The sequence below is a fragment of the Tachypleus tridentatus genome, chromosome 13, assembly GCF_004210375.1.
Source record: "Tachypleus tridentatus isolate NWPU-2018 chromosome 13, ASM421037v1, whole genome shotgun sequence".
NCBI classification, from domain to species: Eukaryota; Metazoa; Arthropoda; class Merostomata; order Xiphosura; family Limulidae; genus Tachypleus; species Tachypleus tridentatus.
In genome coordinates, this window is record NC_134837.1 from 222522647 (window position 1) to 222541716 (window position 19070).

General features: G+C 31.9%; 1 protein-coding gene across 1 annotated transcript in view; it reads left to right on the forward strand.

The window, feature by feature from the left end:
- The window catches only part of LOC143237044 (splicing factor 3B subunit 3-like), a 112810-nt gene that overhangs the window by 59436 nt on the left and 34304 nt on the right, over positions 1 to 19070 (forward strand). Inside the window, 4 exon segments of the mRNA XM_076475878.1 lie at positions 6387 to 6459; positions 10282 to 10433; positions 11145 to 11300; positions 18421 to 18576. Of these exon segments, the coding sequence (XP_076331993.1) occupies positions 6387 to 6459; positions 10282 to 10433; positions 11145 to 11300; positions 18421 to 18576 (537 nt within the window).

Genomic DNA, 19070 nt, shown 5'->3' on the forward strand with positions numbered 1-19070 from the left:
AAAAAACCATCATTATTCAGGTATTTTGGTTTAACACCAGGATGGTCATAAATTTGGATTTCTCTTTTCCATACTCTTGGCTTATCAATTTTCTGATTATATTTGGATTTACATAATGTTGTTTTATCAGCTTTCTGAAAGTGCATAATAGTTTCAATACTTATCTTCACAGACGATAAGAAAATGCTGATAATATTTTACTAGAAAGGTTCCTTCAATTGTCTTCAAGGTACTCATTGAAGACACCACAACTTAATCCACACTAGTACCCCTCAAGGTGGATTCTTGTACATGGTGAGAGGACCTCCCAGGAAATGTTCTGTACTTTGAGTTTACCTCCTCTAGGATCTAATCAACCACTTTTGTCTTTGACATGCATGGCAAAATGTGAAGGGGAGGAGAGAATTCTGGTGAGTGAGGGGTTCAACTCCAGCACACCTCTTTGGTCTTGAATTCATATAGATGGGTGGCCTACCTAGGACCAGTCAGCTGATACATTTGGGCTAGAGTCAACCAAGTACCAGTGTTGGACATTCTCAGTGGGTGTTGTGAACATTGTGTCTGATACTGGTGTTCAGGTTTTGTGCTCACAAAATCCTGGCATTGCTGCATGAGGTATATTGAAAAGCAGCTACAGACTGTCCTCAATTGCTTCCTGAAGTGGACCACAGCAAATGGTTTTACCTTTTCTTGCTACAAAACCTTATGCATGCACTTCTGCTGCCAGTGGGATATTCACCCAGAAATCGAGCTCTTTCTTAGGGAAGTTGTGCTTTCCATGGCCCCTGAGGCAAAGTTCTTTGACCATAAGCTGATCTTCATTCCACACATCAAGCAGCCACGTGTCAAGTGTACAAGGGCAGTGAACATCCTTCATGTCCTCTTGGGGAGCAGATTGATATTCTTTACTAAAAATCTATTGTGCTCTTACTTGATCAGAACTAGACCATGGGTTTCTGGTCTATGGCTCTGCCAGGACCTCAGCCTTGAAGATGTTGGACAGGGGCCTTCTGCACTTCTCCAGTCCATAGTTTGTACACTTAGTTTCATGAACTTCCTCTATACCTTCACCATTTGCAACTATCTTTACTGTATGCTTCAAAACTTTGAACTACAGCATCACATCTGGGGTTGTGTTTTCCTTTCTCAGTGGACCATGCTTTTCCAGAATAGGCAGTCTGCCATTGTTCCTTTTGGGCTTTGTATCCAGGTGCAGTTGGATGAATTGGACTGTCTCTGGACAACATAGCTGTGTCCACTGATTAACCCATCCCACCATGGCTAATTACCATCCTCAAGTGTGAGCTTTCTTCGAGTCATCTGAAGAAGGTGGATACTACCAATTGGAAGTATCGCCTTTCTGAACATCTTTTGAACCATCCTGCTATTTTCATTTATACAGATGGTTTGAAATAAAGTGACTGTGCGTTCTGCCATGGTTTGTTGTGATTCAGTTGTTGCACATGGAATCCTCTTTACAGTTTCTGTGTTCACTGCTGAACTGTATGCCATTTCTCTTGCTTTGGATCATATAGAAGCTAGGTAGTACATGAACTGTACTATTTGTACTGACTTGCTTAACTCTCTGTGGACCCTGGAATCACTTCATGTTAGTTCTCACCCTGCTCTCATCTGTACTCGAAACAGAGTGGCCCATTTCTCTATCATCTATTTCTATCCAGTTTTTCTGGATACCCGGCCACATTGGTATTTGTGAGAATGAACTCGCTGACATCACAGCTAAATGAGTCTGCTATGGTACTGTAACTACCATGCCTGTCCTGTTCATGGACTATGTATGGCCCTGTATTCAAGACTCGGCTCTGCACCATTTGGCACTCAACTTGGGGTAAGCAACATGGTAACAAGCTTTTCCACATCAAACCTTCATTTGCTTTTTGGTTTTCTTGCTTCTGTAAGGATGGGAAGGGGGAAGTTATTGTGGTTAGGCTATGCATTGGTCACAGTGTTTTTCAACTCATAGTTTCTTTTATCTGGTACTGATGACCCAATGTGTGGTCTGTGTAACACTCAGGTCACAGTAGCCCACATTTTACTGTTATGCTGTTGTTATGATCGAGATTGATGTTACCATTTTAGACATATTTTTACCATGGTTTCACCCTTGACATTAGACAGTGTCATTGGCAATAGGAACACTGTCTACCTTGGTTGTGTTTTAAAATTTGCAAAGCCATTGGTTTTTTAACTCTATTTATCATTTTAATTTGAAAATTGGACTATGTTTTGTTTTAGCATGATTCCTTTTTGCATATTTTAATGATTTTACCTTTTTACTGGTTGTACGGCACAGATAGCCCAGTTACTTTGCACCAATAAACACTAAACAACCAACCAATTCACAGTAGTAGAGATGCAGAGCTGGCATGTGGTAATAGACTAGGAGAGCCAAATAGTCTCCTCCAAAGTGGTCAACGATAAACAATAGTAATCCAGAAATTTGCAATCTTCACAAACAAAGTGATAGTTAATGTGATGATAAACAGGGTAAAAGAAGATGTAAACACAGGATACATAGTACTGAGTTAATTATAACAGTAGAGCTCAACACAGTAGTACATTAGAAATAAAATACATAAATACATATAAAGTTCAGTCCTGATTACTTGTACATAAAAAATAAATTTTTTGAACACTTTCTTTTATTGCATAATATCTGTCTTTAAACCTGATGTTTGTGGTTAAAGTGGTTCTCACTGACAGGGAGATAGTCTTAAGCTTATCTTTTTTATTATTGTATATGATATAGTGTATTCCAGTTTGCAGTACTTAGTGATATTTTAATTTTTCAAAAATATAGTTACTGATCAACATGGGACAACAGTGATCATTAAAATTTAACCCTTTCTTAATGGGTAAAGAATTAAAGACCATGTCTTGTTTGTTGACTCACATTGAAATTTTATTGAACTGCTATTTTATGAATTTATGTCAATATATTTTATATCAAGCTAAAGACTATAATTCAAATGTTCATATTATACATTATTATCCTAATTTAAAGGTAAATATTAAAAGAACACACCTAAATATCAATTTTAGTGAGTCACATGACTTTTTGAATGCAGCACTGTTTAAAGTTACATGTTTGTGATGTCAAAATACTAAGTTTCTTATGGATTACAAACTTAAATGACTAATATTGACAAGATAGGATATAAATAAGAACCTCGTATCTCTTTATCTCTTTATTTTATTGAGATGTGGCTTATGCACTGAATCAAACACAGTAGCTCTGTTCAGCTTTTTCCATTTTAAAATGGGTCTCGTATACACACTTACTTCAATATATGAAATGTGAATAATCAATTGCATGCGTGCCATTTTTCCAATGAAACGTGGATTTCCGCGGTTTTCAAACGGCCAACGATCACCCACGAGATTCGTGTAAATTTGAGGAGAAAATATGAGCGATTTGGGGGCCGGGTAGGTGGTTTTTGAGGAGAAATCGTATTTTTTCAATGTTTATTGCAGAAAAAAAATCTGACCGCCATCTTGGAGGCAGTCTTGTTGCAGGTCTCGTGGTCTGGTATCGTGTGCATACCAGACGAAAAAATATTCTCTACGCTCCAAAGAAACAACAGCGATTGAAATGTTTAAATGGAAAGATGTTCATTTTGATCCTGTAGACAAGAGAATGTATAAGGACATTAGATCAGCAGCTTCAAAGTATACCTCAAAGCTTAGGGAGAATCAGAAGAAAAGGGCAGAAAGGCTTGAGGCCTATGGTTCTGTGAAATCTGGCCCAACCACCTTGGCTACAGAAAAAGTCCAGAAAGCCGCAGAGGCACAGAGAGCTGCCCATTCAGAGAAGGAGAGAGAAAAAGCTCGGAAGAGAGCACTGGAAACCCTTGTCTCAAAAAAAGAGGAAAGTAGCCAAGATTGATTAAAGGAAATTAAGAGATTTGAAATTTGACTGTAATTTATGCAGCAGAGCAGAAGTTGATATCAGTGACTGAAAAACATTTTATTATTATCTGCAGCATACAGTGCCAGTGGTTCATTTTAAAGCATATCATTAATTTTATTTTGAAGCAATGTCAAAACTTTCCTTGATTTGCTGTTTCAGTTTGTATTGTGAAAGAATGAAAAATATACTGATATTGAGGTACCAGTAATTTACTGACAAGATTGTATAGATGAACAAGTTTTACTGTAGGTAGTCATGTAGAGTAATTTTAAGTAATTTGAAATTTTAATGGAATACATGCAGCAGAGCAGTAGTTGTTGATGTCAGTGACTGTACAAAATTTAATTTCTGAGGCATATCACTGATATCAGTAGTTTAATATTGAACCATATCAGTAGTTGAATTTTTAAGCAGTGTCATAGCTTTCCTTCATATGCTGTTTTAGTTTGTATTGTCAATTTGTGAAAGAATGGAAAATTCACTGACATTAAGGTACCAGTAGTATAATGACAAGATTGCATAGATGAACAATTTGAACTGTAGGTAGTCATGATTAGTCAAAAGAGTAATTTTATGTGATTTGAAAATTGTATGGAATATATGCAGCAGAGAAGTAGTTATTGGCAATGACTATAAAACATTTAATTGGCAACATACCAGTAGTTGATGATGATGATGTTATTGATGACAAAAAGGATAATAATGAAATGCTTTGTATTTGAAATATTTACTGAGTTATTTTGGCTTTATTAACTCATATTACTAATATATTTTGATTTAGAAAAAAATTAAACTGAATAAATAGCAAATAAACAATCTTAAATTTCATTTATTTACTTTTATTTTATTTGTTAATTTTAGATATTTTGATATATCTTCTAAAAATGAATGCAAATTAAAGAATAAATCAATCTGCTAAAACTGTAAATGAAAGTTATAGTTTTTATTAGTTTGATTTAGTCTTTTAATTTCCTTTTGTTATTTTATATGATATATATTGTCTACTTTTCCAACATTGCAATGTCAAAAAACACAAAGAAATGATGTCCCAGATTGCACCAAATCATACCAAATAGCATCCATTTTTTAAAATTTCCCGGGGGGGTTATGTCCCCGGACCTCCCTAGTCAGGCGCGGCTGCACTGCGCTGTGGTGCCTCTGGCACCAGGCTATATACCTTTTCCTCTTTTTTTCATAAATGTTATTGGCATGCCTGCAATTGACAGCTTAAAATGTCCCCTAGTAATTTTTTCAGCAATTTTAATCAGTTAAAAGTTCACCATGTTCTTTCAAAACAAAATTTCAAGGAGGTAGATTGTTTTTAGTCTGCATGAAATTTCATATTTTTTAGACTGAAATTAACTTTAGCTACTAATCTTGATAAATTACAGTGGGATTCTATGATATCAATAGAGTACTTTGATTTTTGGTTATTCAGTTGTTTGTATAAATCCTAAAAAAATTTGTTTCATATTCTTTATTTGTAAAATTTTAAAAGGTTTAGCAATCTATGTCCAGCAACAACTGAATTCAAAGGTCATAGCTAGAAGAGGTAATTGTTTAGTAATTTATTTCTAACTAGCAATAATGTATATACACATATAATGTAATTGAAATGTGACTGTGTATTTCAAAATACTACTCTACTAAAACACAGCCAAGACAGAGAAGACTAAAGGTCAGTTTTATATCATTGGGTACAGCAACATGAGTGCTCAAGCACCATATCAATGCAAGTTATGTAATGCTAGCCAGGCACAACTGGTGGGCCATTATAATAAAAAGTAATAAAATTTACAGGAGTTTTGCATTTTTATGAGACTTAAGCTGCTTATTCTAAACACTTGTATTTTTGTGTTATAGTCTGTAGTCATTCTATTATCAAAAAAAGCAAAATTTATATCTTTTATATCTATTTCTTAATTTTTTATGATGGTTATCAGGTTAGTCAAACTGACAAATCTCACATAGTTAAGGTAGAGAAAATAATAGACAAAATATAAAGTGTTACTGAAAACAAACATTTGAAATGTATTTAGGAGGTTTTGGAGATTACACAAATAATATGAAATTTTTGGGTCAAAGAATAGTTGTTAATTATAACATTTGCACTTGGACTAGAAATGAAACACTTGGTATTTTCATAAGCAAATATTTAGTAAAAAAAATACTTCATTAAAAAATGTGATATTCTGTGTACAAAAAATGTGTAATTGTAGCTAAAAGTTTACCAAATTTTCTGAAAGTACACATACTACATCAAAAGTTATAATATAAATACTTTGTGTGCAGATGTGTATACAAATTTCTGTATATTATACCGAGCCTATTGAAAAAGGGTTAGTAGGCACAGACAGTTGCATAAGCAAATATTTCATGCACATTACCATAAGCAGAGACTGAAGATCTCTTATTACAGATATGTGGTTAAATTATATTGTTTGTTTGTGTGTAGGTGTCAGAGATGGCTGTATCTGAACTACCAGGTAACCCCAATGCTGTATGGACTATCAAAAAGAAGTCAGATGGTAAGTTTGGTAGACTTGTACTTTAATTATAAGTTCTGTTGCTTGTAAATGTTTTTAATTTAAAAAGAAATCTTGAAAATTGTTTAACCCTATGATTTTAGCTACTAATTTTTTGTTACAAAAATAAAATTAGAGTTAAATTGTTTGGAACTAAGCATGAAATTCTTTTCCAAGTATGTAGTTTTAGAAAATATATAATATTTAATCCTCATAGCCTGGGTATTCTTTACTGCTCATGATACAAAGTTTTAGTGTTTTACATTCAAAATTTTATCATACTACATTTTGTTTACATTATACCAATTAATATAGCATAAAATCTTAGGTTATAGCCCATATTTTAATAGGGTACATGTTTGAAGTTCCTAATTCTACAATGCAGTTTTTTTTTTTTTTTTTTTTGAAATTCCAAATTTCCTCTAGTATGACACTTAAAACATATTTTGTCTAGGTATCTTGTATTGTGTCTTTTCCACTACTTTCTTGAAGGAGTATGAAATTAAATGTAAATTACTCACTGTATAATTATTATTACTCGGACAAACCATAATTTTTATAACTTTCAATTTTGTTTGGTTAAAGAGCCATCAAACAGAAACTAGAGAAATAATTGTCAGTTTCATTCACAAATAAAAAATTTATTATTTAATGTAGTTATTTGCACTTAATACTTTTAATAATTCCCCTGCAGGCTGACTTTCATAATAAGAATAAAAATATTAATTTATATCTTACAGTTTTCATATTGTACTTGCATAGTCTTTAGTAGCCCCTAAATTAATTTCAAAGTTTTTAAGGTAAATATTTATATTTTACTTGACATTTTCTGTACAACATTACTGACTTCAGCCAGTATCGTCAGTATAGTTCAGTGAATGTTTAAACTATGTACATACCTTTTAACTCTTTGTTAATTCCCCTAATAACATCATTTGTGATTGACCTGTGTAATTTCGTGTCTTTTTCTTTTCAATTATAATTTATTTTTATTTTCCTTTTCTAATCTTTATCTTTACTTATTCATGTTGAAACATATTAAAAAGTGCATATAGGTGATGTTATAATAACTTCAGCTGTTAGGTTCAACTCCTCCAGCATAATATTTCTTGCATAAGTGTATCAAAGGTCTTTTAGCAATTAAAAGTATATAATAATTAAAAAAATAATTAAACCTTACAAATATAAATCTTAAAACACAAATAATACATAATTAACTAATATATAAAAGTAAAACCTAAATGCAGCTTACTGTCTATCAAATAGAAAGACTTGAGCTTGAAATTCTCTTACCTTTTCATTCTTACTTTTTCACAAAGCATGACCAACATGTATCAACCATCTCTCAAGTTGGTCATGGTTTTGGAGGAAATAACTTTTTATGCTGGGGTTGATCATTTTGACTGACCTTGTAACTACAGGATAACAATGAAATATAATATTAGTACCCAGTACTATACTTTTGATGTAATATGTGCATCTCAAAATTTAGCAGTATTTTTTGATACAAAAAAAAATCATTTAAGTACATTTACTAAAGATTTGTCTGTGAATATATGGAGTCAGAATGTTGACTAGTCTATGAGTACAAGATTATTTTTCATGTTAAGAATAAAACAAAGTATTTTTAATCAACTATGTGCATATAGAGTTAGAGTAGAGAAAGTAGCAGATAAAATGTATTTTCACTGAAAAAAATGTTTCACATTCATTTAGAAGGTTAGCCAGTTAAAAATTGATTTAACTAGCCTTGTAACTACCATTAAAATATGAAATAAATCTAAATTAAACTTTTTTTGTTCTAAAATATGTGGGTATTGTAACAAACACAATTACACAATATTTAGTTTATACAGCTTAAGGTTATAGATTTTTCATTTATAGATCCAGTTATAAGTACACTCCTGTCAAACTTAGCACAAGCTGTTATTGTCACAAGCATTTTGCTTGTTTATTTCTTTTATGGTACTTTTCTAATTTTTACATTTTAGTAAATCTTATAAAAATATAAGTAAAAAAAAACAAAAAATTTAGAACTTGCATTTAAAATCTTTTCTTCAAGGTTTTGTACTAATACAATTCAATTTAATGTTGAAGTGTAACCCTAATTCAATGTAATGATAATGTGATCTCATTTTAAGTTTTTTTTAATTAAATTCTGCAGTATTTAATGTGATACACTTTCATTCGTATAAAATAATTCCTTTGCCTGGTCAAGTAGAGCTTCAAAAGCAGCATACAAATAAAATGATATCAAATTGATAAAATCTGCTTAATCCAAGACCCATTGACCCTGTAGCTGTCAGTTAAGTGAAATCATTCACCTACTGTTGGATGTAAATAATACAATAGTAGATGTCAGACAGAATTTATGACAAGTTTTAAAAGCAAGATGCTCTGTAGGTGGTGTGGCATGTGGCCTTTACTGCTTATATCTCCTTAAAATGAAAAAGTTTTCTCACTGTAAGTTGTCAGTTTAGCTTGTTGATATATATACTTTTTCTAATATACAAAAATCAAAACTGCTATTTCTATTTCTATACATAATCAAAATAAATAGAAATTAGGAAAGCAAGTTGTGAATGTTCAAGCCCACAATTTCCCACATATGTATCACCCTTCACTGTCTGCAGACAGTTGTTGTAAGGTGACTGCTCTCCAAAGTAAGATAACCTCACCTCCTGAAGTGTAAGTGAGAAATTCCATGTAAAATTACGATGCTTTATAAGGATAGCAGAAAATGTAGAAATGGGAAGTTTGGACTAGGAAATTGCAATACAAAAATGAAGATTTGCTTTTAGTTTTAGAATGTGAACTATAAATTATGTTTTAATCCTAAAATGATTGATGTGCATTGATAATAGAACAATTTAATAAATGTAACTGTAAGAGGTCATGATATGTGAACTTTGACCTACCTGTAGTGAGAGAGAGAGTTTAAGCAGACTACAAGCTCATCCTTTCATTAAATGAAAAGCCATGAATTGTCAACTACAGAGTTCATTAAAATATTTATTTGGAAATGTTGTATCTGGAATTGAACAGCTCAGCATGATTAAAGGTGGTGTAATTGTGCTCTACATATCTAAATATCAATAGAATATCAAGTTAACTGTACAAAATTACATGAAATGTTTTAATCAAGGAAAGAAGGAACAGTTTTTAATTGTGAAAAAAATCTTTTATGCTACATAGTATTTCTCTGAGTTAAATATATATCAGGCAAAAGGAGAAACTTTTATAACTTGTGTGATCACTTTGCTAATGGAGAGAGCACCTGGCCAACTACAACACTTCTTATTGCAGTAGTTCAGAATGATATCTTTCTCACTGAAAATGCTCAATAAAAAGTAAAAACCTTTTATTGGTTAAAATATATGAATTAATAGTCTACAAAAAGGACAATCAAGAAGGGTTTTGTAGCCTGTGGGCAAATAAATTTGTGCTTATTATCTTTTTATGTCTGTTCTTAATTTATCAACATTTAATAATTTTTTTATATTCAACACTTTTATCTATTTTAAAATACCTTTATATTTTGTTTCTCTCTTAACCTTGAAAATATACAGTTTGTTATTTTGCTTATAAAACAATATTTATTTAAGATACTATTTTCATCACATTTCTTAAATTTGTTGTTTGCATTTCTGTGCATATGCTGTAGGTTTCCTTATATTCCAGTGACTATTCCTACTTTTATACATAAAACAGTGGCATAGTTATCTTCACTGTTTGTTTGCTGTAGGCAACAAAACTTGTATAGGAAACTGATTATTTGTTAGTGTTTGTAGAAGTTAAGTAAATGAAATCTGGATATTTTTTCAGATGAATTTGATGCCTACATTATTGTATCTTTCGTCAACGCCACCCTTGTATTATCTATTGGTGAGACAGTAGAAGAAGTGACAGATTCTGGGTTTCTTGGTACAACTCCAACCTTGTCCTGTGCTCAGATTGGAGATGATGCTTTAGTTCAAGTATGTTTGTGCTTATGTGCAAGTTATGAATTTTAACTTTGTGTGATAAATCACTTAGGAGAGGTTTTATGTACCAGTAATGCTTGATTCAGTGTCTTTGTTTAGATTTTTGAGAGCTCTTATTATCAGAAGTAAAACTTGCATGCTGATCAGCATCCAGATCACTGTTGTCATCCAATTTTAGCTGTGAATTTGATATATATATTTCAAAGTTTGTAATAATTAACACTGAAACATTTAATACCTGCAGTAGAATTGAGGTGGTAAACAGTTTCCTAACACAAACATGTTTATTTTTAAAACAATTAATGGTTAAATACCTTACCCTTATAAACTTTTCACAAATATTTTATGTTGTCTTTAAGGAACTTTAAAAGAAATTAGCAAATGAAAAATTTCACAAACTTTTATGTAAGCTTTTATAATCTGCATTGGCAGTGATCATTTGTTTTATTATTATTTAATATTCTGTGCCTCTACAATAATTTATGTGAGTTACATCTTTGTGGTTTTAGATATCTGATTCTTTAAGAAGTTCTTAAAGTAGAGAATGTAGCTTGTCACATTTCACAGCTTGTTATAAGTTGAAACCCACTTTCTTTTTTATGTGTATCTATTGATTCAGTTTCTTATATGGTATTTAAAATACAGCTATCTCATTAGGTGAAATTAAGATTTTGTGTGTCGTTAACTTGTGTTTTTTAATCTCAGATCTACCCAGATGGAATACGTCACATTCGAGCAGATAAACGAGTAAATGAATGGCGTACACCAGGGAAGAAAACCATTGTTAAATGTGCAGTAAATCAGAGACAAGTTGTTATAGCTCTTACTGGAGGTGAACTTGTTTACTTTGAGATGGATCCAGTAAGTTTCAGTGTAGAAGGTTAAAGTATTCAGTAGAGTATGGTTTAGATCCATGACTGTTTCTAAATCTTGGATATATAAAGTACCATATTTAATATATATTTATCTGTAAATAGTATTAAAACAATTTTGGACTAGTTCACAAGTGTTTTTACAGTCCGAAAAATTTCTTATTTTATGACTGCTTGCTATAAAGTATAGAATGAGAGAAGATACAAACAGTTTATACTGTTTTGTTATAAATTTACATGTTCTTCCTCAATTGAAATTATTTTTTAGCAATAAATTCATATTTAATTAATAAGCGTAATCTTGGTGTTACAGTCCTTTTGGCTTTAGTTACAGAACTGTTTTCTTTGGGTTTTTATGACATTTACATAAAGCACAATTTTGTAATTCCGAAAAACTTATCAGTTTCCATGAAAGTTATACTAACCCTCTTGTTATGGACATGTCAAAAGGTTAAAAGTAGAAACTCTCAGAGATACTCTGGACTTTATGGTCAGTGCTAAAAAGATTGTACAGTACTTTGCATTTTTCAATCTTTAAAGTTTTATGGTGGTTATGAGGTTGGTCAAATTTGGGTATAAAATTAATGTAAAAAAGTAACAGATAACATATAAAAGTTTTTCTGAAAATAATCTTTATTTATTTAAGGTGTTTTAGGGATTACACAAGTGAAATTTGACAATTTTCAGTTGAAAAGTATTTTTAATGTTAGAATGAAAATAACTTTGCACTTGAAGCAGTTAATTCTATTTCCATATAATCAGTGAAATTTTTTAAATAAAAACTTAATTAAACATTTTTTTATGTCTGGAAATGGCTGGTAAGTTATTAAAAGCTTTAAAAGTTTTGTGAAGATATTCAAAATGTACTTAGTTATTATTAGTTGTTCCAAAACATACTTACTATCCACCGACAATATAGCTATTCTTCAACCCTAACTTTGTCTATCTAAACATTGGTTTCACATTCTCCAGTCTTTCATAACCCACTTAAATGTTCTTGGTAATATCTCAATTTTAAATTTCTTTATCCTCATCAATGCACCCTCTATCTTGGTATAAACACTTCACTTAGATAATGTAACTATTTTTTCTCAACAAAGCTTTGATTATGGTTTTCTTTGATGAAGTGTTATGGAATGTGATTTTTGCTATCTTTAGGATTTCAGTATAATTACAGTTTGAAAAAATATATACATATTTATATAATAGAAAAGGTTAGAAAGGATGTGATGTTTGCAGTTATGAATTCTCATATTACTGTTGTCAGTGAGGCAGCTAATCCAATTTTTCCTCTTCCTCCTTTGTTATTTAAAGACTATAAGGGGGAGAGTAATTTCCGTTAGAGTCGTCCATATTTTTACCTGCTGAAAGTTGGAGACATTCATTTGGTCTGGGGTGTTTTCTCCGAGGGCTTTTGAAGTTACACTTTTTATTAATCCTGGAGAAAATTTGGATTCTGTTTTCTGACACTTTACTGTATTTTGAGTCCAATTTGGATCCTACTCTTTTTCTTATATTAATCACTTGGATGTTAGAGATTATGGGGCTTTTCCTCGTCCCCTTTGAGTCTACTTCTTCCTTGTTGGTGGAGGGAGGAAACTATTTAGTTTCTACTTCCTGATTTTTTATTAGTTCATGTTGGGGAATTTACTGTTTTATTTCATGACAGGATAGATAGGCATTTTATCCTCCTTGTCCATTTTGGTTACCTTGGTTTCCTTCCTCCTGGTGGAATAGTTTTTTTTGGCTGCTGACATGTTGATGTCATAAGTTGGAGTTATAGGACATTTTCTCTCCTTTTAGGTCCTACTATATCCTGAAAGGCCATTTTTTTCTAAGTCTAGCAACTACAGGAGAAGATGCATCCATCTCTGCAATTATCTTGCCATCTATTTCTCACCTCTGCAATCAGATGTAATCTGATAATTTGATTTTGCCTGTTATGTGACCCACTTTACTTCCTTTTCTGGTGATCATCTTGACTGTGTTTTCAGTTGGATTTTCCTGTTTCCTACAATTTTCCCCATTGCCTTAGAGGTGGATTTCCAAATGTCAATTTTGCATATTTTAGTTTTTAAAAGTGAGGTAACTTCTGATTTACATCTCAGCAGATTCACCACATTTCTTTTTTGCTAGTCATTTCATTTATTTGGTGAGGAACATTTTATGGCCCAGTATTCTCTCATGTTCTTTATATGATCAGTAGCTTTCTTCTTGGAATTTTCCCCTACACCATGACTATTTTGAATAGCATCTTCTGGATTATAAGGAAGAAGGAGTACTTTTATCACAATTTTGTCTCTCTGTTTTCCAAGGTCCCTTGTATCTTGCTGTCACTGGATCTCACTTTGTGGCAGTTGATGCCCGGACAGGTGTGCTTCTTTCAATCCAATTCCACACTACCAACCAGTTTAATTATTCTTATTACTGGTTGCAACAGGCTCTGTAGAAATTAGATGTTCCATAAGACCCTATATGTGTGAATACCATATGGTATTACTATATGATAATGAACTACCATGAGTGAAGCTAAAGGGGGTTCTGCCTGTCCCTTCTGATCAATGGATTTGAATATATTGGGATTGGTTTGCTTTTAAAAGTTTAGGAAATTTTGTTCGCCTTTTAAATAGTTTCAAGAGCACTGTTCTTCTAACTTGGATCTCCGAATATTTTTTTTCTACAGGTATTAGAAGGAGTAGCATTAGTTGCCACTGGAGCTTACTTGTAATTATGTGCAGATCTGACACTATGATATCTGGTTGGGGTGTGCATGACCCTTCTTTTTAATCAGTGTTGGTTTTGTATATTGTTTGTGGAAGGAGGTTCACTATCTCATCGTAATTCTGAATGTGAAGTGGTCCTATCTTAGATCCTTGGTTGAGCACAGATTCCATGTCCTCTCTATAATTCTGGAGCAAGTGGAATATACCTTGTCTACATGGTTGGGGAGTGAGGATGAATATACATATTTCCAGACTGAATGAGTTCTGTTCCTTCATAATATACAAGATTCCATCATTCTCAGACTGGGATGTTGCCTTTAGGCTTTTTCAGGTGGAGAAAAATGTTTGTCCACTTTAGTGTTATTTTTGTCATGAATTTTGATAGTGCAAAATGCATCACTGTACGACTACAAGTTTGGATCCAATCAAAAGTATGTGTGTGTGTGTGTATATATTTGTAACATTGTGGTCCAATAGTCCTAGCCACCACCAAGAAACCTCTGCTATCTAATAGGTCTGGCCTATAATGATTACTTGTGTGCTGTTTTTATCATGGTACTGCATTGCTCTATGCAGATGCTTTCTGTGTGGATCATGCCTGCACCAGCCTCTAAGTGATTGCATTATTTGATTGAGGTGCTTATATACAATACCAGGGTAAAGGGTGCATAGACGAGGATGTGTTAATTACATATTACCAAGGGCATTTAAGTTGGGCATAAAAGACTAGAGCATGCAAGAACAGTGCTTAGGTAGGCAAAGCCAGTCTTGAAGAATAGTTAAATCATCAGTAGAGGTTAGTATTATTGGAAATACATTTCCAATTCAGAAAAATGTTAACTTGTATAGTAATTCTGATCACTATCAGATCATGTGATTAGTGTAATCTCTAATGAAATAGTGTGAAAGTTAACTAATTATTCATGGTATTACTTTTAAACTTATTATTGCATCAATTATAGTTACAGCTGAAACATGAATAAAATGTTTCATTAGTAAGCTGTTGTGCAGCATGTAGGTTCACTGCAAGTAGTGTGGTTTTCAATTGGTTTGAAGGATCATCATACATACAGTTTTTGTGTAGTGGTTACTTTAAGTATAAAACCCACTGATTTATGTGTTGTATTAAAAAAGTGCAATATTGGTACACAGCCAGAAATATGAACTTGCACTTCTGAATTTTTTTTTCCTTATTATGCAGAGTTGTCCAATTATATAATGTTTATATTTAAATTGTATAAAATACACATTAGTGTTCATCCTTTTATTGATTCTAGTTAAAATGACCCTTTATAGGGGTTGTTATACATTTCAAGTTCTGGTTGTTTAGTCTCCAGTAGAAAACAATGTTATAGATTTATAAAAACATTCAGTTGAAGGTACTTCAGTTTGTTCTATCCACTAAGCAATTACCAATGTTGTATGGAGTTTCACTTTAATGATGAGAATTACATAGTAGAAACAATGCATCCAGAGTTGCAAAGTAAATTCTTTTAAGAAAACATTATTTTTTCCACTATTTTGAGAATGGTAAATTGTGCAGTGCCTGGAGTCTTCTGCCAAACTTTTTCAGATGTGTTATGTCACCATTAGAGTGAAGATCATCTATTCAAAGCCTAATTTCCAAATTTTCATGATTTCTTTTTAAATAAAGTATATGTAGCATTAATTATTTGAGGCTACTTAAATTAGTAATGAATTGAATACACGTATTTCTGAGATAAAACTTACAGCTCAGCTTCTCGTAAGTTATGCAGCATTAACAACTTTGACTTTTTTACTGCTTTTCACACTTTTCTTTCTGCCAACACAAATGACTTGAAAAGCAACTTTTGTTATATATTATTTAATAAAATGCCTTATAAATGTGTGCATGTAAACACATGCTGTAATTTACCTAATATAATATGCACACTAATGTTCATGAATTAAAAGAAACAAAGAGTTAAATATGCATTATCACCATAAAGAATATACACCTAGACTTTTGCAGTACTGCAGTCAAAATAACCATTGATGACAAGAAGCTTAAGATTGTTTGTCTGTGTAATCTCTAATTGCACATACACAGTAATTTTTGCTATCTCTATATTTGCAGCCAGGAAATAAATAAGTTGTGATGTTGAGTATCTGGAAAATCAGTTTGTCTCAGTGCTTCCTGTGTAGAGAAGTAGTTGTGCTAGATATTTAAGGATAGTGATTCAGAATTGCAAAGTTTAAAAATCACAAACCTAACTTCTTGAACATTTTATTTAACAAAATCATGTTCAAAAGATATTGAAAATGAATAAAATAGGAGACAATTCTCACATGTGCCTTAAAACAGAGAAATAAGACAGACCATTGACTTGTAAAATATATTTTATTTAGTTTTAATACTATCTTCACAAATTTGGCAGACTTTTAGTACACATTACAAGTATTTTGTACACAAAAGAATTAGTTTTTTGAATAAAGTATTTTTACTAAAGCAGAGATGCCAACCATTACGATTTGAGCATAATCATTACAGTTTTGGTGTATACATTACGACTATATGCTCATACAGACAAATATTACAACTTGTTGCAACTCCCAAATTATTATATATTATATAGGCCTATACAATAAAGTGATAAATTGTTCCCCCAGGGCTTGAAAGGAGTGAAAAGAAAATTTCCAGTGAGATACAATTAAATTTTGATGATAAATAAAAGACATAGTCCAAATGGCTACTTGCGATAATCATGTTTATGCTTGAAATAATAAAAAATATTTGTATCTCTGACGTCTACCAATAGTTTGAGTGCGGCACTTCTCCATACTGGGTACGTGGGGGAATCCATAGTTACATCATCAGTGCTTGTCAGCCAATCAGCGTTCGCGTAGATGGGTATTTCTCATTTTCTAAGCGACTAAGAAACACCAATGCAATCATTCACAAGATGGGAAAAAAGAGGCCTTGTTTACCAGATTGTCTTGTTTCTGGCAAATCTAAAAGGACTAAAACTGTGAAAGGGTTTTGTCTACAATCATTACGCTCAGTCATTTGAAATAGTTTGGCATCTCTGCTGAAGATTTATTTGTGAATCTATCATGTACTTGTTTTGAAAAAGTCTATGCACAAAGTGATTTTCTTGTTGAGATTAAAAAAACAGTCTTACAAATATGAAATTTAATTTGTGTATTCTCTAAAACCTCATAAAAACATTTCAAATGTTTGTTTTCAAAACAGAATTAGTTAATTTGACAGACCTCATAACCATAAAAAAAAATTGAAATAAATGTAAGTTAGCTCTTTTTTCTTTCTAGCATGAAACTACATTTGTTTATCCTACTTAGTTGTAAATTCGTAACAGTATACATCTATTTATATTGTTTTATTATTCTTTATACCATGTCTAACTACTGTTTGCACTATTATAAGTTTTAAATCAATTTAGGTATATTGAAGTCATGTTATGCTGTTGAATTACATTACCTATGATCTGCTTGTGAAACTTTTTTATTATATTATTATTTATTTTCCCTAATCCAGTTTTAATTAACCTGAAGAGATCCCAGTTTTTACATTTTACTATTTTAATGATAAATAAAGAATGAACATGAAAAAATTATTAACCCATATCTTCTTTTTTTCTTCTTGTTGATTATCAATGACACCTAACCCTACTTTTTTATACTACTAATAGTGAGTTACGGAAAAAATTTATATAATTAAATAATACACCAAAGAACATGGACTAATAACATGCAAAAAAGTAGACAGTTGCCCTTAATTGATGGCTCTTATGACTTTTTGCATGAGCATGCACAAATAATGTGTTCAGGTTGGGCAGTTGGCTTATATTTAGACCATATTTGACAAAAAACTGTAGGTTGTCACTGTTCCATGTTTTAAAAAATAAAAATTTATGAAAGTATGTTTTTCTAAGAAATAGTTTCTGCACTTTTAGTATAAAGAAAAAAACAAAGAAGAAATTCACTCAAAATTGGGGATTTTATATCTTCTATATTTCTTAATGCATTGCCATGAAATTTGATGTGTGAAGTAAGTTTAGTAGAGCCCATCAGCTGCATGTATATCTGAGTTTAGATTGTAATGGTCCAAGCTATAGAAAGTGGAAAACTGTTAAACTCCTGCTGATGACATAGTGTGTTCTGCAGATTGTTTTAGCGACACAATATTATCATGTGTCTTGATGTCTTGTTTCATTTAGTAAATCAAGTGTTTATATGTGTCCCAGATAAAGTGTGGATAAACTAAGTTTTTGTTGTGTTCCAAAAGGAAAATATAGAGCTGTTTCTTTTTCTTGCAGAGCTAATAATTTTGTTTTTTCAAGCTTGTAAATGACAATTTTTGATAAGCAGAATAATGTTTTGTTTTATGTTTTTTAATATTTACAGACAGGACAGTTAAATGAATACACTGATAGAAAAGAAATGTCAGCTGATGTTATATGTATGGCACTTGCAGGAGTACCAGCAGGAGAACAACGTTCAAGGTTTCTGGCTGTTGGCTTAGCTGATAATACTGTCAGAGTTATTTCACTTGATCCTTCTGTAAGTAGTCTTTCATTTCTACAGTGTATTCTAACATTAATTATGAGTGTACTGGCTGATAGTTATGAGATTCTTTTGGTTCTCCCAATGAAAGTGATGAGGTGTATACACAGTTTCATTCCATAAGCTCCTAGTTACTTGTGACTGTTCTGGTCTTCATATTATATGTCGCAGTGGAGTTTTATGTGTGCCCTTTCTGACTTGTGTTCATAACTCTTTCCATATTATGGAAACATATAAAACCCTTTCCTAGTGCACACTGTTGTGGAAGCTTGGAATTTTGCACCACCCATTGAGAAATGGTATTATTCTTTAAACTTTCTAAATTTACCAGTTTCAAATAAGTGATGATATCTTAAAGTACAATCTTTTTATTTTTAATGTGTATTTCAAGAGTTGTTTATCTTATTTAGCAGTGACAGAGTCAGTAAACTGAAGGTAATTTGTTAAAATCCAATGATTAGTTGGTATTAAAACATCAGTACTCAAAAAGT